Source organism: Sceloporus undulatus, chromosome 5 (genome assembly GCF_019175285.1).
Source record: "Sceloporus undulatus isolate JIND9_A2432 ecotype Alabama chromosome 5, SceUnd_v1.1, whole genome shotgun sequence".
In the NCBI taxonomy this organism is placed as follows: Eukaryota; Metazoa; Chordata; class Lepidosauria; order Squamata; family Phrynosomatidae; genus Sceloporus; species Sceloporus undulatus.
This window is the reverse complement of record NC_056526.1, coordinates 98,707,783-98,731,002: the sequence shown is the minus strand read 5'-3', so window position 1 is coordinate 98,731,002 and position 23,220 is coordinate 98,707,783. Positions and strand designations below refer to the sequence as shown.

General features: G+C 39.1%; 1 protein-coding gene across 2 annotated transcripts in view; it reads right to left on the bottom strand.

Annotated features, from left to right (window-relative positions):
• Window positions 1-21,773, bottom strand: part of HGFAC (HGF activator) — a 35,883-nt gene extending 14,110 nt beyond the window's left edge. Inside the window, exons 1-7 of one of the 2 annotated variants that reach the window (XM_042467663.1) lie at window positions 21,578-21,772; window positions 14,250-14,313; window positions 10,640-10,762; window positions 7,348-7,479; window positions 4,575-4,685; window positions 2,001-2,163; window positions 435-520 (exon numbers count right to left, since the gene is read on the bottom strand). In XM_042467663.1, coding sequence (XP_042323597.1) covers window positions 435-520; window positions 2,001-2,163; window positions 4,575-4,685; window positions 7,348-7,479; window positions 10,640-10,762; window positions 14,250-14,313; window positions 21,578-21,646 — 748 coding nt within the window. In that variant the 5' untranslated portion in view covers window positions 21,647-21,772. Of the gene's footprint in view, window positions 1-434; window positions 521-2,000; window positions 2,164-4,574; window positions 4,686-7,347; window positions 7,480-10,639; window positions 10,763-14,249; window positions 14,314-21,577 lie in introns of both variants that reach the window. The other variant, XM_042467664.1, reaches the window with a different exon arrangement.
• Window positions 21,774-23,220: the final 1,447 nt, after the last annotated feature.

Genomic DNA, 23,220 nt, shown 5'->3' with positions numbered 1-23,220 from the left:
AACATTTCTATATACAGTTGTTCCTCCATTTTTGCAGTGGATTTGTTCTGGACTCCCCCCCCCCCCCATGAAAATGGAAACTGGCATATAATCAAAGCCCATTGATTATAATGGGTGCGTGCTCCCGCATGTGACATGAGCGCACGCACCATTTTAATCCCTTCCAGCCTTGCTGTTGCAAAAAGTGAGACCGTGGACTCCATGTCTGCAAATTAGAAGGGATGACTGTACTTCTTTTTTAGACAAACTGTATTAAATAAGTCCTGATATTTTGAGAGTCCAAATATGTAGTAGATATTCAGTTTATAATTATAGAGTACAGTACTTTATATTTTCACCATCCTCTTTTTGATTTTGCTAGTTATAGTGAAAGGTGAGTTGGAGGTTCCCATTTTAGTTCAAACTGAATCCCACAGGTAAGAAGTATTACTCACCACATAATGCAATGTTGCAATATTCCCAAGATACTAAGTTGTTTTTGATGAAATAACACCATGGTCTCTCATCATCATCTGGATTTCTAAAACAATGAAGATGACATTGCCTCTTAAAAGTAGACAAACACTGATCTTTGGTACTAACCTTCACCTTAGTGTCTTATAGTGACTGCTGATTTGTTTTTCTTCATCTCTAAAAGCTAAACAACTGTATTGGCAAAAGTTCTTTTCCTTTTGTGGGAGACATGTTCATTTTGTCAGTTTCTCTATCTGTGTAAGAATAATAGAATCACAGAGTTGGGTCCCACAAGGCCATTGAGTCCAACTTCCTGTTCAGTGGAGAGCATCCCCAGTAGGATGCTGTCTAGCCTTTTCTTGGAGATACCTAGGCCCTTATCACATGAGCAAAATTTGAAGCTATCCCAGGGTCAATGTGAAGGCAATGCAGGGGCAATCATGGGGTTTCAATCAGGAACCATCTTAAACACAGTCGGGGGTTATTCCAGGGTCATTCCAGGGTTAGGTAAATCCTCTTTCCCCCCAAATTTACCTAACCCTGGAATGACCCTGGAATGACACCCAATTGTGTTTAGGATGGCTCCTGATTGCGTTTGGAGTCATGTGATAAACAAACTTGAAATCCCATGATTGTCTCTGCATTGCCTTCACATTGACCCTGGGATAACTTCAAAATTTGCTCTTGTGATAAGGGCCCTAGAGAAAGAGATCCCATCACCTCTCTAGATATTTGGTTCCATTGTCAAACTGACGAGACATTTCTTCTAATGTTCAATTGAAATTTATTCTCCTGTTCTCCTATAACTTCAAACCATTAGGCCTGGTTCTCCCCTCTACAGCAGCAGAAACTAGACCTTCTTCCTCTTCTCTGTTACAGACCTTTACAGTGCAATCGTATCACCCCTTCAGTCGTCTCTTCATCAGGCTGAACATGTCCAACTCCCTCAACTTTTATTGTGATGTTTTAATAATGTTTTTAACTTGTGAGCCACCTTGGGCCCCTTTTTTGGGAGAAAGGTGGCATAGAAATGAAATAAATAAATAATAATATAAATATATGTTACTGGAGGGTAGATTTCAATTGAACATTAGAATGAACTCCTTGATGGTTAGAGAGGTTTCGCAATAAAAGCAACTGTCTGAAGAGATGGTGGGGTCATCTTCTCTGAATATCTTCTAAAAGAGGCTGAACAGTTACTTGCTGGAGATACTTTAGCTGGAGATCCTGCACTGAGCAGGGGGTTGGACTCAGTGTCCCAGGAGAACCCTTCCAACTCTATCATTGGCTTCTTTTCCTTGCCCAAATGGTGGCAGTTTTGAGTCCCTGTTGAATTGGCTAAAAACCTTTACATGGGATTGTAAATTTTGTATATCACCTTTATTTTCTTTGAAATCCACCAGTTTACCAATTAGACAAATAATGATACTACTGAGAAATATACACACACATCCCACCAGTGAAACACATTGCTTAAGTAAAGGTTCTGTTCTATCTGCTCTATAAACACATTTAGCAATGTCTATTCTTCCAAGGCATTTTCTTACCGGCAGTATGAATGTGGTCCCAGTCCCAGTTGTACAGGATTTTCAATGAAGTTAGAATTAAGCAAATCTGAATTCCATGGCAGACAATTATTTCCAGAAACAGTCTTCGTCACAATGCCCCTGTAATGTGTTCCATTGCCAGAATAGCATGATTGGCTGGGATCTAGATACAAATATATAAGAGTTGAGCAAATGTTAAGGCAACACCTGTCAGATTTCCATTATTAACTTCTGAATAGATGTCTTCACAAATAGGTGCAAATTCATGATGGGAGAGTCTCCACTCACAACTGGTCTGTATTAGAAGGGCTCAGAAATAAGACAAGCTAATTCCTGATTTTTTGGCTCCCTGGATAGCTCCTGGATTTAAAGTCTGAACTAAAACCTGAAGGAGGTTCATTTCTTCAGTGACATTAAAGCCACCAGCTTCCACTGCTTCTGAGTTCACATATATGAACTTTGTAATATCATGAGTATAAATGTAAGGCAGAGTGGGTTATACTCTTTTTTTCCTGTACACATGACTGCCCAAGATACCAGTACATCAGCCTTACTTGAAACATATGAATGAGGTATGAGGTAGTTCTCTATCATCCAGTTGAACGCATCCTGAGTGTAAAGCAGACTGCATTTGTTCTTTAAAATGGCACTTAGGGGCTGTTCCCACTATGAAATAGACCGAATTGCCGATCGGTGTAAATGACCCTTGTTCCCAGTTGAAACCAGTTCCTGTCGCAATGCGATCCAAGCATGGCAGGGGTTTGGAGGGCCCCCCAGGAGGTCTCCCTCCCCACTGCCATGCTTGGATCAGGTGATCCATGCTTGGACCACCTCCCAGCCCCTCTCCTCAGACACATACACACACGCACACGCTCAGCACACTCCTCCTGCAGTGATGATTGATATTTATTTTTGAAGTGGCGCAAATTAATGGGGACAACTATCGTGCCAAAACCCCCAATTACACTGGAGTAAGGAAAAGATCCTGTTTTGTAGTGGGAATGAGGGACCTTTTGGAATCGATTGCTCACATGCAGCGAAGCCGAATCAGAAATCGAATTATACTGCCAGTGGGAATGAACCCTTAGTACTTTCTCCCATTTAAACACATGCTACTCCTGCTGGATGTTTTGTGCTGGATGTTTCCACCTAGTGGTACAAAATGAAAACTGCAGTTCCTGTTTGCCTTTTCTGCAGTCTCATCTCCTCTGTAGAACAGAAACTTTGGCTTGTTACAGACTGCCAAAATAAAGCTGCTTCGGGTCTCTTTGGAGGTATGCTATTTAAATGATGCATGGGTCCTAAGAGTCCAGAGGTCGCACCAAAGCCGCACTCCATTCCTAAGCACTGGAGTGCAGCTTTGGTGCAGCTTCCAGATTCTTAGGATGCATGCATCATTTAAACAGCATACCTCCAAAGAGACTCAAAGCAGCTTTATTTTGGCAGTCTGTAACAGGCCTTTGAAGACTTTAGGAACAGCTTTCATGAGACTTTTTTCAAGTTTACTGACCACCACAGTGACGCCAACGATGTTCATCTGATTTGTAGTGATGAAAAACAAACAAACAGAGCAAGACACTGATCATTGTGAAATGCAGGTGGTTATTCTAGTGCTATTTTATCCATGTGAATGTGGAAGACACAACCCAGGGTCTGGGGTACAAAGTGCTGATAACTGGATTATCAAAAAAGCTGTGCTAACAGAAAAAAAGCAATTACCAATAACTATGAAACCCAGTCCTTTTGCATCTGATAATATAAAATTTAGGGTGGGATCATAATGCCCTCCTAGATTAGTAACTACATGTATATCCAAATCACAAAGAAAGTGACTGCAAGGAAGTAAGTGGATCCTTCCCATCTGTGGAGTTTCAATTCCAGAGCCTCCTGGGGATAACAAAAACCAGACACATCAGTGTGTCTGCATGCATGTGCTGCCACGGAATAACATGGAGTGTTGTGATCTACAGGTGGTCAAATCCACAGATTGGCAGCTCACTGATACAAAGGGTGCACTGTAATGGAAAGCGACTGTGCTTGGTATCAGTAGACAAAGGCTGCAGCTCTGAGCAATATATTTCTGCAATTCTGGGTTTCCAGAGAGTACCTCTGGGAGCCAGAACAGCCAATTGTGCAAGACACCCTTCTCAGAGCACCTCACATCTGAACTCAGGAATTGGAAAATTAGGCTAATGGAACTGGTGGCCTTCTTCTCCAGTAACAAGTACACTGGACCCTTGTTATACACTGGGGTTTGGTTCCAAGATCCCCCGTGTATAACAAAATCTGTGGATGCTCAAGTCCCATTAAATATAATGACATAGCAAAATGGTGTCCCTTACAAAAAATGGAAAATCAAGGTTTAATATTTGAAATCTATACTTTTTTTGAACATTTTCAAACTGTGTATGCTTGAATCCGTGTATAAAAAAATCCATGTATAAGAAAGGCGGACTGTACAGCAGCTTTATCTTACATTATTTGAGGTTGCTGCACCTGTAGCAATAATTTCATGAGAGGAAAAACATCAACCAGTTTGTTTGTTTTTTAAAGAAAAGAAGTGGGTGTACTCACCAATACTGCAGTATTTCCCCACAAAAGGGGTTTTGCACCCACAGACTGTTCTATTGGTGAAGGCAGTCCTCCTGCAAGAACCCCCATGGAGGCATGGGTTGGTGGTACAATCTACATGGACAAATTACACCAATGTAATGCATTGCTAGGATGACACGTATATTTCTGAGAAATATTAAACATTACAGATAAAATTATTACTTATGCATCTTTCTGTTTATAGCCATGACATTGCTGCTATGCGATGTTTAAACATTTAGGGGCGTGGCTAACATCAACATTTTTTTATCTTGCCCTTTTGTGCCAATGATCATATTGAGGTAAGCATTACTAAATATGCACACCAATCTTATCTTGGATATGATCAGCAGTAAATCATAATATCAGCAGTAGGAATAGCAGCAGCAAGTTCTCTCTCTCTCTCCCTCCCACCCCACCCCCTCTCTCAAATGCACACATTTCATACATTATTGGGGGCTGTTTCCCTTGAAGTGTTTTTATCAGCCACTTCCAAGATGCAGTCAGACCCCATCTCTTGCGACAAGGTGCAAAGTGCTTGGAGGTGGTTGCTGGAGCTGGCAGGGTCACCATTGGTAGCGATGTCCCTTGGGGCCATCTGTCAGAACCCAAAAGGGTTTTTCTTCTGCCATTATTATGAAGCTGGGAAATGTATATATAAATCCTGTATTGGTTTGTGTTGTATGTATATAAACATATAGAAGTTGTTATCTGTATTAGGAAAGTTTAAATATTGGTGCTGATTTCAAAGAACAGTTGGGAGGAGTTTTAGTGCTGTTGCCGAGCAGAAATCAAAAGGTTACATCACAGTTACTAGGCATTAAAACAAAAGGTTGTAGTGCAGCCACCAGGCAGAAATCAAGTGGTTACATAGAAGTCATCATCAGGCAGAAATGAAGAAGTTACATTGCAGACAGTCAGGGCTAGGTAACTGCAGTATATATATAGGGACAAGAAAACAGAGAAGGGCAGTATCAACCTAAATGTTTATTGATCATTATTGTTCTTTGTCTACAATAAATTATTTTTGTTCTTTCACCAAGATTATTGTCCGAGTCCTTGGAACAGAGCTGACTGACACACGACAGTAGGTTGATACTCCTAAATATTATCTTGTGCAATGCAACAGCATTCGGACCGAGGAACCCTTTACAGAAATGCTTCTGGAAGAGAGGCAAGAAGATGACCAGGGAGATGATGCCTTGGAGGCAGTGATGGTCCGTGGCTTGGGGACCCAACCTAGAAGAGCCTAAGGCGCCGAGGAGGATGAGATGCTGAGAGATGGACTATGAAGGAAAGTCTGGGAGGACTACAGGATGCAGATGCAAGAAGAGCTGAAATCAATGTGTGCCACCTTAACAGAGGTGGTAAACACAGTAGCCAGACTGACCACTAAACAACCCACCCACGGTGAGATGGGAACTGTTGGGACAACTACAGCAGTGATTCCACCTGGACCAGGGAATTCAGCGGTCCCAGTGTCAAGGAACCAAGATTCGGTGGCACAGCACTTGGGTAGGGATGTCATATCCCGGCGGCCCCCGGGACAATCCCGCTTTTCAGGACCCCGGCCCACCCCGGCCCAGTTCGTCCAAAATCCCGGCTTTGTCTTTGTGCCTGGCCGCCGGGCCCGCTCATGCGGCCATTGCCGTGACTGCTAATGGAGGAAGGGTGCCTTGAAGGGCAGAATAGGGGAAGAGGAGGAGGAGGAGGAGGAAAGCTGAGTCAGTGGCCATTAGGTCTGCCTTGGTTTTTTTGGTTTTTTAAATTATTTTTTAAAAATATAAAATACTTATTTCATTTTATTTTATTATTTTTTTATTATTTCTTGGTTTTATTTTATTAATTTTTTATTTCTTTTTTTATTTTCTTAATTTTTATTATTTCTTGTATTTTATTTTATTGATTTTTATTATTTCTTGTTTTTTATTTTATTAATTTTTATTATTGATTTTTATTTTTTTCATTATTTTTATTATTAAATATATACACCCCGTCTTGATTTTTATTTATTTTTTCATTATTATTATTATTATTAAATATATACACCCCTGTCTTGATTTTTATTTTTTTGTCTAGGAATAATGCCAAAATGTCCTCCATTTTGATCATGCCTTAGAAACATGCATTTAGATTAACATTTTTAAAAAATCATCAATTTTTTTCGTGTGTCCTCCATTTTTATAAAAAATGTGTCCTACATTTGGAGATGTTGTCCTACATTTGTCCTGCATTTGTCCCGGTTTGGAGGTCCTGGCTTATGGCAACCCTATGCCTGGATTTCTAAAATTCTTAGGGAAGGACTTTATCTCACTCCCACCACTATAACAAGCTTGTTTAGTGAGGACATTGGCAAGACCCAAGACCCTTCCTGGTGGCTGCACCAGGAATTCCTGGTGGATTGCGGAATTCCCTTTCATAGGAATCTATGTTTGCCTCCCGCTCCTCTCTTTTTCACAGCAGATGAAGACCATTTTTGTTTACCCAAGCCTTTGACTGTTTATTTTCCATTGCAGAAAGTCTTTTCATTAGGGTGTGCTGGTTTGTTTGTTTTTTATCATTATTACTATATTTCAATTGCTTTTAAAAACTGTTTTAAATTACTTTTTAATTTGATTGTTTAATTGTTTTTACATTTTTATTTTAATAGTTATTTAACTGTATTTTGTTTCTATTTATATTGTGAGTCAGCTTGGGTCCCATATGGGAGAACGACAGGATATAAATTAAATTAAAATAAAATAAATATACATACCGGTGTACCGTTCAGGTTGGCACTCAATTAGGCTGTTAATACAAGTGCACTGTTGCACTATTCCTTGGTAGATCCTTGTCCAGCTTTCCCCTTTCTCAAAATATTCATGCAGAGCTGCATCAAAACATTTTGCTGAAATTTCAAAAAGCATAAAACATATTATTCCTTATTCTTATATTATTCTCATTTTGGAGGGGATGAACTAGATCTCCTCCACCTGCTGCTCAAATCATTTATCACCATCAAGTTTCCCATTGTTGCTGTCACTGTTATAATTCATTGACAACAGCAGCACTGCACTGTAATGCAAGAGAGCAAAAGAGCATCTTCTCAGCACCACTTTGCAGGCTAGAGCATAATTTTCCCTTTGGAAGTACAGTAATCAAAATTTTCAGACTTTTGAGTTGAAATGGTGGAGTGTTGTTGGGTCTCTTAGAAGCTCCACTAAAAGGCCCTGCACTGGACATGGTGAGTTTGAGAAACCACAAACCAATTGAAATCACTTCCACTGTATGGAAGCTCAGAGGATTATCCCCAAAGCTAGCTGGACACTTAACAAAGGAGATGGTCCAGATGAGTGTGAAGCAAAATTTAAACGTGGAAATAAAAGAAATAAAGGAATCTCCCCGTTACTGCTGACATGCAGCCAATTAATTCAAAATTGAAGAAAGAACAACAAAGCTGCAAGAAATTTCCTAAAAGATGAGTGACATAGAGATAAGGACCTGAATGCAAGGTCACTTCTGGAACATAAAGAGAGATAGAGCTTTGATACTACTGCTACTACATGGAAGAGCAACAGTGACAGGCCACTACACCTCCTTGATACAAGGGACATTATCACACCACACAGTTTTAGTGCTCTTATTCCATTTTAACTGCTATGGCTGCTTCCTGTGGAACCCTGGGTTTTGCAATTTTAGCTAGAGTGTTCTTAGGAGTCACTAAACTGCAATCCCAAAATTCCACCACAGGAAGCAATCATAGCAGTTAAAACAGAACAATAGCACTGAAACAATGTAGTGTGATAATGTCCCATATTGAGGATGTGTAATGGCCTGTTACTGTTGCTCTTCCATGCCACTGAAATGGGGCCTTCGTTATTTCTCTGGGGAAGAACTTGCTTTGATTTTGCTAAATCATGCATTTTGTATATTTCCCAACCTTAATTTCTCTAAAAGATAACACGCAGCTGGAACAGCTTAGGGAGCAACATTAAACACTTGTACAGAGATAGTAGCTTGATGAACAGCCTTAAAGTGGCCTTAAAGGAGGAAATAAACACATGATTGATGGCCTTGGAATGGTGTGATCCTAATCACATGGTCCATCTCAGGTGTAGATAATTGATAAGTCATTATAAAACATACAAGTAAAACCTATAAAAGCACCTAAATTATGAACATAAGGTTGGAGCTTCAGCATGGACTCGCAAGCTTGAGGTGTTGTGTGTCTTGGTGGCTACACAAGGGTCCTCTCTGCTCTTATCTTTTTGGGGCTCTGGCAGCTGCAGAATGGAGGTGTTTGCTTGGCATGATTTATGCATATTTTGATTTATAATTTACTGAGTGCATAATAAATCTTAAGTCTTTGCAGTTATCACAGGTTTTATGTATATTGCTTCAGAATCTCAGAAAAGAACTTCCTTATCTGGGAGGACAAAACCCTAGAGTCAGATTTAAGATTTCACAAAATGAGAAGCAAGGGTAATCTGGGCCTGTTGGTTCTGAGATTGTTTTTTTTCTGTCTGTTGTTTAGTTTGGTTAAATGACCCCATAATGTTATAAAATATGAAACAGTTACAACTGTAAACTTTTGAGTAGTTTGGTCTGCATGGTTGTCTTTTGTATGACAAAATTAAGACAAGTGCAGATTTTAATAATTAAGTTAGCAAACCATTGTTAAGAATGTAGAATAAATATAAGATTATTTTCTAAAATGCCTTTGTGGGTTTCTCAAAGGCTTCTAAAAACCTTTATATGTGAGGGAAAAGAAATTCAGTGATAAATGCATCTTAGACCTCATTCCCACTTACAAAAAAATTAGTTTGTGATCCAAATCGATGGATCGATTTGACAGTAGAGTGTGGTTCACACTACATTTGCACTGATCAATTTTTTTCCCTGTAAAATAACCCACTTGTGGTTCATAGTCATGAATGAATTGATTCAAAATGGACCTGCTCCAGCTGGTTGAAGGGCAAATTCCGATCTGCATCTGGTTTACACTTGTGCAGAATCAATTTATCCAAAAAGACGCGGAAAATATCAGCATTAAAAAGACGTGGGTTAAGACTTCTGGCTAGTGAGAGGAAGGTGTGAGACATGTTTCGCGGGAGCTCCCAAAGAATGCGGCTCTGTGCTGCTAGAAAAGTGGATAAGATTTCAAACCGTGGATGCTTGAATCTGTGTATAAAAAATCCATGTATAAGAAGGGCCGACTATGTATATGCTTTTATATATGTACATACATATATACATATACATAGATATATATATACACATGTATCTATACTCGAGACCACACATGGTGGGAGTTGTGGGCATTGCTAAATTGTTGAAATAGAATAAAAAATAGAATAAAATGGAAGGGAAGAAGAAACGCGAAGTAATCATTCATGTGAGGCTAGCATTCACGCGAAACAGGAAAGAGGAAGTGGCCCCCTTCTTCACCCCGGAAGCGTAAAAGTTCTCGATGTGTTCAGATCCCCACTGAGCATGCGCAAGGGTGCCAATTCAAATTGTTGAATCCACATGGTATGTACTGGTGTGATAATTTATTTTGCACTCGCTCTGCTTTGCCTCAGGAATGACCACAATTTCACTCTTCACTTGTGATAATTAATCACGTGAATTGGCTTGGATTTGAATTGAACCTACTTCTCCTTCCCTTCGGAATGGCTTTGGATTAGAGTTCCCATTTTCATGTGTGATAAGGGCCATAGAGGAAATAAGGGATGTAGACAGTTGATAATTTTAATTATAAACTGGCAAGTTGAAAGTCATTTGTATATTTTTGTCTTTATTAAGCAGTAATATGTACAGTAGTTTTTATTTTTATTTTCTTTTTTGTTGTTTATTTGTTAACAAAACCCATTCTTAAAAGGTCTGAGCACTGATCCCACTTCCTACAGCGCTGTTAGCATACTAAGGCTGTGACTGATTGCTCTTCTGACAGTTTCACAGACCTAGCCTTGTTTACCCACACAGTATCAGAAAGTTCTGTTAATGCTGGAATTAAAAAGAATGTAAGTTCACATTAACCTGTCAAGCTCACTAAAAATAGCTCTTACCCACTTCACACTTTTCCCCAGTGAATTCTTCAGGACATATGCAACAATGAGAATATCGATCACATGGCATTAAACATGTTCCTCCATTTCTGCAAGGGTGGCTTCTGCAATTATCTGAAAAAACTAGACAATAGGGATAAAAGAGCTTTGTTAACTATGGCCTGGTACAAATGGGCGGGAAGCGGTGTGCCAGTGCCAATTCTAGGGTTTGGGAGCGCATACCAATCGCACGCTTTGAAACCCTAGTCCGTACGGATGCTGGCATCATGGCAGCCTCCTGTCCACACAAGGGCCGCCATAATTACATACGCGACACACAGCGTACGGATGTCACAGGCAGGACATGGCGTCATGGTAGCTTCTTGTTTGTGATGCTCTAGGCAGCTTCTTTTTGGCAGTGTGTTGGTGCTGCAGCATGTGGCTGCTGCAGCACTGACTCGAGGCAAAGACAGGCGGCTGGAGTGGCCTGTCTGTCAAGCCGCTATGTACTCTAAAATTTGGAATCCTTTCTAAATCTCTGCCTGCAACAAATTTATTTATTAGAGTACTTATATCCTGCCCTTCAGCCCTAAAGGCTATCAGAACGGCTTACAAGCCCCAACAATTTGCAATGTCCCCAAAACTTAAATTCAAAAAAGTTAATTCTGGGTTCCAAGTATCCCCCCCCTCCAATCAACACTGTCTGATTAGCTCCAAACCTATATCAAAGTTTTGCAATTGTTTTGCCACAACCCCCACTGCTTCTAACAGCTCCAAAACTGGAGCTGTATTTCAAGCCAGAGTTCCTAGTGATGGATGTCTCAAAGTTTTGAGGTTGACAAGCCTGGTTTGAGGATACCCATTATTCATTTATGAGGCCTGTTGCAAACATGGTGGGTTGTTACAAAACACTGCAAAACTCAATACAGGTTCAAAGCAAATTGGAATTGGTGGTGTTTCTACCAGGCTTAATACATAGGGACATGGTTTGAGACTCCATTATTCATTTAGGGGGTGTTGCAAAACATGGAGGTTTGTTGCAAAATTTCAAGACATGAGTGGCAAAATGTTTACCAGCCCTCCTGACTGATGTGTCGGTACTCAGTTTAGATTGCTGGCAAAACACAGGTTTTTGTTATAAATATCAAACACTCGCAAAACTCTGCACAGGAGGTTTGGAGTAGATTCCAGATTTCAGGGTTCATGGTAAACCAAAGCTGGAGAAAAGGCAGAGAATTTGTAAGAACAGCTGTGGAGAGCTCTTTGCACTGGATATCAATACCTTCAGAGGAAAAGACTTTGCTGAATAACTTGAAGAAGTCCATGCACATGCCTTTATTATTGCTTTATAGATGGGACCCACACGTAACTCTAAGACAGGTTTTCATTTCTTTGGAACGTACTGTACTCTCCTTCTATTTTGCCTGCAAGAAGTAGCACTAACACACATAGGGGAATTTCTGTTCATTGATCTACAGTATATTTATTTTTTATTTATAATCTATATTTATCCTGCCCCTTTTCATGGAGTTTCATGGTGGCATACAATAATAAGTGTGTTTGTGTGTTGTGTGTGTGTGTGTTGTGTGTGTAGAGAGAGAGAGAGAGGAGAGAGAGAGAGCATCATCTGATCTATGGTACAGTTGAATATTTTCCACAGAAAACTTCTTTCTTTAATGTTAATAATTGTGAATAAAAGTATAAGAAATAAGTAATTAACTGTCTGTTTTCATCACCTGATAAATTCTACTTAGTGGGAAAAGTTTAACTGAACAGTTAATTATATGTAGCTTTTCTGCCACTCCTGATTTTCCTCTCTTCCTCACCCCACATCCCATCTGCTCATTTGAATAAATCTGGAGTGTTTATGTTAAATTCATTATAATGATTTATTTTAATTAATGTTAATAGATATATTTGGGGAACAGGACAAAATAAGCTATCTGAGTATGGGCTGTATATATAAATCTTATTTTTAAAAGCCAGAGAAATGATCAAAAGATGCTAAACATCTATAAGATTCAAAGCTACAGAAAAGAAACATCCAAATATGATTTAAAACAGTATTTTCCTACATCATCCATCTCATAGGAATGGAATAATTTTATTGATTTAATGAACAATAATGACAGTGGCTTGAGAGCCACTGTGGTTTAGTGGTTTCAGCTACTATAATTCTTGAGACCATTGTTTGAATCAGGACTGGGGAGTATGGTGATTTTGTGATTACTCCTTGTCCTACTCCAGAGTAAGATTTTTTTCCTAAAGTTACTCCTATTCCTGTAAAAACCTCTTACACCTTTACTCCTTACTCCAACTCCCCAGCCTTGGGGGAAAGCCTCAGTTGCTTTGCAAGGCTGGCGTGTGTGTGTGCATGCAAGTAAGTGTAAGTGTTTCTCTTTGCTGCCCAATCCCTTTCCCAGTGAAATATATGTTGGGGCATGTAAAATCAGAATTCAACATGCAGCATGCAGAAGACATACACATGGAACAGGGACACCACTGGAAGTTCTCTGCTGTGAAGCTCTGCAGAAGCTGTCAGCCAGATAAATAACTGTTGGACTGCTGAATGCTCACAAAGAGGATTTTAATCTTGAAATATCTCAATTACTCAGAATTTTCAAATAGAATGAAACTGTGGGGTAACCACAGACATTTCACAATGCAGTATCCACATGGTTCAACTCCTAAAAATATTTTTTACGAATGAATTATGACATTCTAGAGCAAAAACCAGCCAGAGTTTGGAAAGTAGATATAGCTAATGATGGCTGAATTAGATGAAAGTGATAACAGAGAGATATTCAGAGTATATTAAATGAATGGATAAAATAAGTGAGTAAGCAGAACAATAGATATAAAAAAAGTCATAAGTATGAACCAGGAACTGAAGTTATTTTGGATGGGTGAGTGGGTTTTACAGTGATTCCACTTGGATCAATAGAATCATCTCCATGTCTAACCTAGTTCATGCAGGCCCACTTGGCTCACTATTTCCAGGTAGTGCTGGGGGATTTCTACTTGACACTATGACATTCATGCTGCAGGGTCCCACAGTTCCATTCTATTTGAAAATTCTGAGAAATGGAGATATTTACAATGCAGTGTCATTAATATGTACATATTAATATATACAGATAATGTACAGATTTCTATATCTGTGAATAAAAGCAAACAAGTCAGCCAGAAAGGATTTGGATGCTTCTAGATGTGGGCTCCAATGCCACTATTCCGCACACAGATCTTTATGAGGGGGTACCTGATTTCAAAAGCCAGTGTGGGGTGCTGGTTTGAGTATTGCACTAGGACTCTGAATCCCTGCTCATCAATGGAAACCTACAGGTTGACCTTAGGCAAGTCACACTCAGCCTCAGATGAGGACAAACCCCCTCTGAACAAATTCTGCCAAGTAACCCCCATGATGTGGTCACTGTAAGTCAGAAATAACTTGAAGACACACTACAACAATCCAGACCATCTCTTCAATTTGCAGGCCTCCCACACTTTCCTGTAACTTCTTCCATCCTTTTTCTTACCAGAGAATTAATGAAAAGACATATTGTGCAGTAGGAACCTTCCACCTTGAAGCAACCATAGTTGGCTCTAGTGCATATTAAAGCATCTTTAGTACCTCTGAGTTGATGAGTGTTATTCTTAGCTTCTTTGGTCTCATGTCCAAAACTTCTCCTTTCCTCCTTCAAATAAAAACAATGAAGTTTGTTTTAATGGAACATTCTGCAAAGACATTCTCTACATTCATGTTTAGAGCAGACAGCCAGGGCTGGCCTTGCTAGTGGGCTTTAGTGTAAATCCTTATCTTTGTGCACACACATAACTGGGGAGAGAAAGAGAGGGAGAGAACTGTCTTGGTCTGTTTGAGCTAGCAGAGTGCTAGAGGTGACAAAGTGGATCCAGGAAATGATGAATACATCTTTGTGCAAAGGACTAATGCCCACCACTTGAAGGAAGCAGTGGTGTGTTCACTCCTAACCAAAGCGTCCTGGATCTGGAGGTTTTTTGAGGGCAAGGTGCTTGTGAGGGTTATGGTGATGCATGTGTAGATGTTGTTGGAGGACACAAATCTTCCTGACTCATTTCAGTCAGAAATCGGATCTGGTTTGGAGAAAGAATCAACCTTGGTCACCCGGAGGAATTACCTCCTGAGAGATAACAAAGGAATATGGTTGATCCTTGGTTGACCTTACTTGACCTCTTGTGTTATTTACACACACACATGCAGAGAATTGTCTTTGTGATTTGGGAGTTACAGCAATGTTTTCCTAGTGGTTCTATTTCTACCCAGTTGCAAATGGCTTCAGCATGTGCCATTACATTACTTCTTGTTAAAAACAGGAACATATGCATTCTTTCTTATATGATAGCAAAGTCTATGGGTAGAAGCCAGGGATGCAATAAAGGATGAATGCAGACAGACACTTATAGTAGTCAAAAAGAAACAGAAGAAACAATGGGTGACAGATAAAATGCTTCAACCTTTAAAGAGAAGCGAGACAGGAACAAATTCAGAATCATGAATGCAACAGTACAAAGATTAGTGACAAAAGACAAAGACAATTACTAGAATGACCAATGCAATGAAATAGAAGATAATAACAAAAAAGCAAGAACAAGAGACCCTTTCCCACAAGATCCAGGAAATTAAGGGGACTTTCAAACCAAGGACCGGGATGCTCTATGACGATACAAATAACATAATCCAAGACCAGGAGGGAATGAAAAGATGTTGGAGGCAATACACAGAAAAGCTATACAAAAGAGATGAAAAAATGGACTCATGGAACGAAGAGCCATATGAAGATGAACTACAAATTCTAAAAAGCAAGGTAGAAACTGCAATAAGAAATGGGGAAAATGACATCCCAACTGAATTACTACAATTCACACTGACATAATCAACTCCAATCTTAACCAACATATGTCAGCAGATATGGAAAACAAAACGGTAGCCAATAGATTGGAAAAGATCAATATATATCCCCATTCACAAGAAAGAAGACACAAAAGACTGCAGCAACTATAGGACCATAGTGTTAATCTTCCACACAAGCAAAATCATGCTCAAAATTCTGCAACATAGACTCCAACCATACACACAGAGAGAAATCCTAGAGATCCAAGTCGGGTTCAGGAGAAGAAGAAGCAGTAGGGACTGTACTGTAAACAAGCGATGGCTAATGAAGCACACCAAGGATTTGCAAAAAAAATCAGCATGTGTTTTATAGACTATAGCAATGCATTTGACTGCATAGATCATGGAAGGCTATGGAATGCTCTTAAAGACATGGCAGTGTCAGTAGTCCTTATGAGGAACCTTTACTTATGACAAGAAGCTACTGTTAGAACAGAACACAGAGAAACAGAATAGTTCCCAATTGGAAAATGGGTCAGGCAAGGTTGCATCCTTTCACCTGATCTCTTCAACTTGTATTCAGAATATATTATATGAAGAGCAGGCTTGGACACAGTAGCAGGTAGAGTGAAAATAGGAGCAAAAACATCAACAATCTAAGATATGCAGATGACACCATACTATTAGCAGACAACATTGCAGATCTACAGTAACTACTGAAGAAGATCAAGGAAGAAAATGCAAAGGCAGGCTTACTGTTGAACATAAAGAAAACAAAAATAATGACCACAGAGGATCTTAACAAGTTCAGTCTAGGCAATGACGACTTAGAAATAGTAAAAAAGTTCCGATACCTTGGATCAAACCTAGATCAGAACAGGGACTGCAGTCAAGAAATCAGAAGAAGACCAAGGCCCAGTACAGACTGGTGCAAAGTGCCGGCCTGAGGCCGATTTTAGGGCTCGGAAGAGCAGAGTGTCCACGTGCTCCTGAGCCCTACTTTGCTGTTCGGGCACCATTTTGGCATGCACATGTTCACGTGGCACGTGTGCCGATGACATGACTCATAACATACAATAACAGGTTGATTTTCACACAATGCTGCCATTATCGTGCCATTATCCCATGAATAAAGTGGCAAAATTGCGATTATCCTGTGAATAAAGTGGCAAAATCATGCCACTTTTTATTCACAAGATTTTCCCATGAATAAAAAGCGGAAATGGAATGGAAATGGAAACATTTGGACATATTTTACTATACTGTTGTTTATATTGATGAGACACTTGGGGTCTTCTGAACTCTCAATTAGTGCTGATTTAGTAAGCTGCATTTAATGTCACTTCCAGCTTCTTCCTCCCATTTCGGTACCCACACACTTAAAACAACCACAAATAAAATGCATGGTCTATTCTTCCTTAGTAATTATTGTGGTGAATGAGATCCCCCACACAACACTTCTGGCACCTTAAATTGAACAGAGAATCCTGATGGTCTCATTCTCCCACACCCTTTTCCTCTTTCCACTGTCTCTGCTGCCCCCTCTCCTGCCAGCAGTGTTGAAAAAACAATGAGGAAAGAATAGTCTCTTCACCCATTCTCCCTCCTTCTGTCTTCAGCTCCTGCTGGCATGGGTGAGGGTGTATGCACACATGTGCAGACATGCGGGGGCACCCACAAATAGCACTGCAGGCCCAACTTAAAACTTGCAGGAGAGGGCTAAAGGGAATGGAAAGGAGAAGGCTGCCTGACTGAAAATTATATGTTTTTAAAAAACTCATCCTATTGGAAGGAACAAAATGACTCAGGAGAGGAGGTGGGGAGCCTGAAATATCCTGGAATTATTAATGCCTCATCTGGAGCTTGGGGGAAAAAGCATACAAGAGTAAAAACTATGATCTCCTATGGTCTTCCATAGATTATTCATGATCTCTGGATAAACCCTCAATTTACTTTTATAACTCTTAATTTTAGACAATTTCTGGCAATTCTTACAAGTTTTATTTATTGTATCATTTATTGTATCATTTATTGGACCAGAAACCTCAAGTTACAGCTGGAGTGGCAAGTGCCTGTAGATCAGCTACTGTCTGCTCTCAGGTTTGAGTGTGTTTACGTCCTTTCATATTTCATGCTGCTTTCCACATTATATTGCTCTGATTTTTTTTTTAGCATATTGCATTGCTCTGATTTCAATCTATGGCCAAAATATTTTATCTATTCAACTCTTCAGTTCTGGTAAAATGCCCACTTTGTCAGTCTAGTTCTGAGTGAATTCTGCAAAAAATGTGCATCAGGGGACAAAAGTCCTACAGCACAAGCAGGTTGTGTGGGTGGATTCTGCAATGAAACGTGACACTGGGAGACTAAATGTTCTTGTCCTTGTCTGTGAGGGTGAAGCCAGTTTTATTTGTTTTATGTATGTGTAATGGTTTAAAGGTCAGTTATGGAAAATCAGAGATTTTGTGTTTGAAAATAAGTTTATTCAGTAAGTGTGTCTGAGGGATATACAGGCTAGGGAATAGTATCTTGGATCTGGGGTTTATGACCTATAATTCTAAGTCATGGTCTACACATAGATCACATGCTCTGCAGAAAACTTCAGTTAGGCTTCTTCTTTTGCGATACAAATGGACATTAGGAGCACCTTTTTTACTTTTAATTGCTAAAACGAATAGGTCCTATAGGGAGCTGCTGTTAGAATCTCAGTGTTGTTCTAGGACCATAATAAATGACTGATTGATTGCTATTAGAATCTGGGGAACACTTTCAGATTTTAATAGCAGTCACATTAGATTTTTAAAAGCCTTTTTGTATTCCCATTGCATATAGTTATTTTAAAGCTAAAAGAACATACTCTGTTGATGTGACTGGCAGCCTTAAAGCTTTGGTTTACATATTGTAGGTGGGGCTGCTATGTTACGTCATAACAAACGTTTACTACAGTCAGCCCTTCTTATACACAAATTTTTTATACACGGATTCAAGCATCCACGGTTTGAAAATATTCAAAAAAAGTATAAATTTCAAATATCAAACATTGACTTTCCATTTTTTTTATAAGGGACACCATTTTGCTATGTCATTATATTTAATGGGACTTGAGCATACACAGATTTTGTTATACATGGGGGATCTTGGAACCAAACCCCAGCGTATAACAAGGATCCACTGTATAGTGAGAAATGGGCATCCAACTACTATTTTAAAAACTCCAATGAAGCGAAGCCCTACCACCTTTTGAAGTAGTCCATTCCATTGTCAAACCATTTTTATCTCCAGGATGTTCTTCTTCTTTTATTACTCACTCTCCTTTCTTGCAGAGGTTTTTCTAAGCACTTTGCATGTAATCAAATGGTGGGCTAGAAAAAAATGTTGGACTGTTGTTCTGTATCTTTCCTAAGGCAATCTTGTATAACCCCCTAAAGTGAACCTATCACAGAGTTTTCTTGGCAAGATTTGTTCAGAAATCATTTGCCTTCCTATGGGGCTATGAGAGTATGACTTGCTAGAGGTTCGACTTCATGTCATCCATTAGATTTCCAGGGTTGATCAGAAGGGAATATTGATCCTGGTCTCCAGAGTCATAGTTCAAACCACTACTGCACCATGCTGGCACTTGCCTTTTGGATTATAATTCCTAGAATTTCTCAGCCAGTGTAATGGTGATGATTGTGGGATTCTGGGAGCTGTAATCCAAAATATGTGTTCCAGCTCTTGCCAAATATTGTAGGGCTTTAATTGTAGATCAGTTTAAGACACTGCCTTCTGTAATTTGGAAAGGATATGATGATTGCACCTTCAGGGAAACCTAATGGAGGTTGAGGACATCAAAGATATAGCTGTGTTAGTCAGTAGGATCAGTATGTAGAGAAATCTTGTAACACCTCTGAGCCTAACTGAAAGAAAGAAGTTGGCAGCATGAGCTTTCTTAGAGTTTAGTCTATGAAATGCATCTGAGGAAGTAGCTGCCAACCTCTTTCTTTCAGTTAATCTCAAACGTGCTACAAAATCTCTCTACATACTTGCTGTGGAGGATTTATCTATGTAGCACAACTGGGAGGTAGAATCTGTGGAATATGTTCTCTTATAATCATAGAGCTGGAAGGGACTGTAAGGACCACCTAGTCCAACCCTCTTGCCATGCAGGAACACACAACTAAAACACTCCTGGGAGAAAGTCCTCCAGCCACTGTTTTAAAAACTCTATAGAAACCTCCAAGGTATTTTACTCCACTGTTGAATAGCTCTTACGATAAAAGAAGTTCTTCTTTATATGGAATCTCTTGTTTCATAGTTCTACACTGGACTTCAGTTGACTGCTCCTTTAAAAGTCACTTTAGGAGTGGATCAGTTCAGTCTTATGTTAAAACGTATTTGCTGTTGTATAAAATTCCATCAATATGGAATTGTGGCCTAATTGTTGTCTGTAGCAATGACAAGAAGGAAGTACCTTACTCTCTCATTCTGGAAGGATATTTCAGGGTATTTATGTTAGGGTATCTTTTTTGTATGATTATATGTTTGAGCAGATTTTATTTATGCTTTTATATTTTGTTTTATTTCCAGTTGCTTTTAATTCTCGTCATCTGACTGCAACCAAAATGATCTTAAACTATTTGGAATTATTAAGACAAATCCTTTTGCCAAGAAGATGAAACTTCCAGGAATGTTTTCAGCCAATTTTTGGTGGGTTTTCTGGGCTATGTGGCCATGTTCTAGAAGAGTTTATTCCTGGTGTTTTGCCAGCCATAGATGCTGGCAAAACATCAGGAATAAATTTTTGTAGAACATGTCGACATAGCCTGGAATACCCACAAAAAACTATGGATGCCGGCCATGAAAGCCTTCAATTTTTCAGCCAGTTATTCTTTCTTTAGAAATCAACCTCTAAATGGGAATAGGTAAAGATATTTCCCTTTGACAAGGTTGTCAAGATGTATCCAACTGTGGTGAGTGGTGTTCATCTCCATTACTAAGCTGAAGAGCCGGCACTGCCAAAGATGACTCTGTGATCATGTGGATAGCATGACTGCACAGAAAAATGAAGTAACCCAGGGCTTATAGACAAGATACATTTAATGTGAATGACACCATTTGGCGCTGAAAGAGTCACAGTGTTTTGACACTTAGTGCATTTGCAAGATTTGGTGGAGAAGATAAAAATATAGGAATGCTCTTTAAAAGGCTGGTTTGAGTTCAAGCCAGGATTAGCATGCTGCTATGGGAGACAAATTTAATATTTTGTTCTGAGCAGATTTTTAAAAAATCAATATGCTTTTGTTTTAGACTAAACCATAGCCTTGGATGTGAAGAAGGCTCCTCTAAATAAAAAAGAACCATCCAGTAAGACCTTTAATAGAGTTTTCTTGCTTATCAATAAACACATTGGCAGGACTGCCCAAGAGCTACTTCATTCAGCGGTGTGTGGGTTTTTTATACCCATTGCTGCTCACAAAAGTTAATTTCCTCTGATACATGCCTTCAGAGTGGAAATAGTTCCCTGTGTATAGATTAAATTACCATTTCTTCATCAAATTCTTCAGAATGCAGAACAGCAATAGTGATAGAATATACTTCATATAACAAATGTTTCTCTGTCAATTGTAATATGTATTAGGTTTAGGGCTTGCCCTAGCACTAGGCAAAATGAGGCAGCAACTGCCTCATATGGCAGATGTGTATCTACAAAGGGCATCAAATGTTAGTTGTTACTTGTATTTAATTACTTAATACTGTATTTGTACTGCTGGGGGAGGAGAGAGGTGCTTGTGGGATTTTTCTGCCTCAAGCACCATAATAATTTGACTGCCTTTAGATACTGTTTCCCTCTGGAGAAGGAGCACAATTTGTTTCTTTGTCTCAGGCAAGCAGCAGAATATTATGGCCATTCCCAACTAAACTGTTCATCTGGTAGAATTATCCTTGATTTCTTTTAATGTTCTCGGAATCTACTCACTGACTGATCACTACAAAACACTTTAAAGGCTTCAATACTATGTACATTTACAAGGGCTAAGTCCATTATTAGAACTCAGTGGGACAAGTGAGAACAAACACGTTAAAAGCAAATGAAGAGACACACTTACCGCCTCGCTAGCACCACTGCTGGAAGCCAAAACAAGAGCAATAATCATGGAACAAGTGTACATGTTCATCTTTTTCTCTTTTATTTCTTTTATGTTCTCTTTTTGTTTGGCACACTAGCCTTGCCCTGTAATTGTCCTGGAACAGTAGCTGCTCTAAGGCAGAAGCAGAAAGTCAAATCAACATTGGTTTTAAGGTACTGTAACTCTCCTAACTTTAGAGTATATTTAACTTTTAAAGTAATCACTATTGCAACCAATGTTAATAATTAACATGTACACAAACTTAAGTAAATGCTGGTTTCAGAGAAATTTTGGACAAAATGATAAATACATGTAGGCTGCACTCCAGTGCAATGTGTAATATATAACACTTACCTGAGAATATTTTAACAGCCTTAAAAAGGCTGTTAAGATTAATCTCTTCCGGCAGGCCTTCCCAGAATAGAGAACCCGGCCTCAGAAAAACGTCTGGGAATAAGATACTGCTGCTCCCATTGATGGTTTGCTGATGTGATGTTGTTGACCTTCTGGTCAGTTTTTAACTTGTATGTTTTGTTTGTTTTTAATTCTGCATTGGATTTAATACATTTTTAAGGAGGGGAGGGCACCAGGGATTTTATATGTGCTGTATTTTTAACTTTGTTAGCCGCCCTGATTGTTCTCAGAGGGGCGGGATAGAAATAATAATAATAATAATTATTATTATTATTAGAATATGCTCCATTAAATATAATTCTAAGTAGATATAAATAGACTATCGTTAACTGTAAGCCTCAAATACACCACCCAGGAACTTAAACATTTAACTTAATTCCAGTTTGAGTTAATATTTGCTCAAATTTCCATTTTTCTCTGAGCTGTCATACTTCCAAATAAATATATCACCTTTTGATTTCTAAAAATGGCTGATAAACTGAGGTTTAAAAAGAAACTGAAAGATAAACTGAGGTTTTAACCCTATGCAACAGGATCCCAGATCTGACAACACTTTCCCTTGATGGGCACAGCCTCCCTGCCAATGTGTAGAGACACCATGAGTAGCAGCAGAATTGCTATCCTTTTGCACTGGAGCTGATACACCAACGAGAGAGTGACAAAGAGGTGATGGCTGTCCTCTTGTAACAAGAACTATGATCTTTTATTAAAGGATACTGTACTATGTACTTGTTGGAAGATTTTTGCATTATCTTTCCCGCTCCTTAGATAGATAGAGATTTCCTGCATCCTCTCATTCAAACTAACCATGTGGTTTGGGTCACTCCCCCTTTGGAACTCACAGACATTCTCTCTCAAAGATTTTCAATTGAACTTTAGATGCCTTTAAGAAGGCACTAAACACACATCTCTTCCAGCAAGCATACCCCCCTGATCTTCTAAGATCTGAAGAAAACTCCACCTCAGGAAAAATTAAGATAACTTTACCACAGGATGTATTGTGGTTTAAATATTGTACTGTCATATTCTGATATTACATGGTTTTAAATTGTTTTTAAATTATAATGTTATATACTGTATGTTGTTCTTTGAAATACTGTTGTAATCCCGCTTCGATCCTTCGGGAGAAGCGGGAAAATAGAAATAAAACTTATTATTATTATTATTATTATTATTATTATTATTATTATTATTTTCTTAGCTCTGCC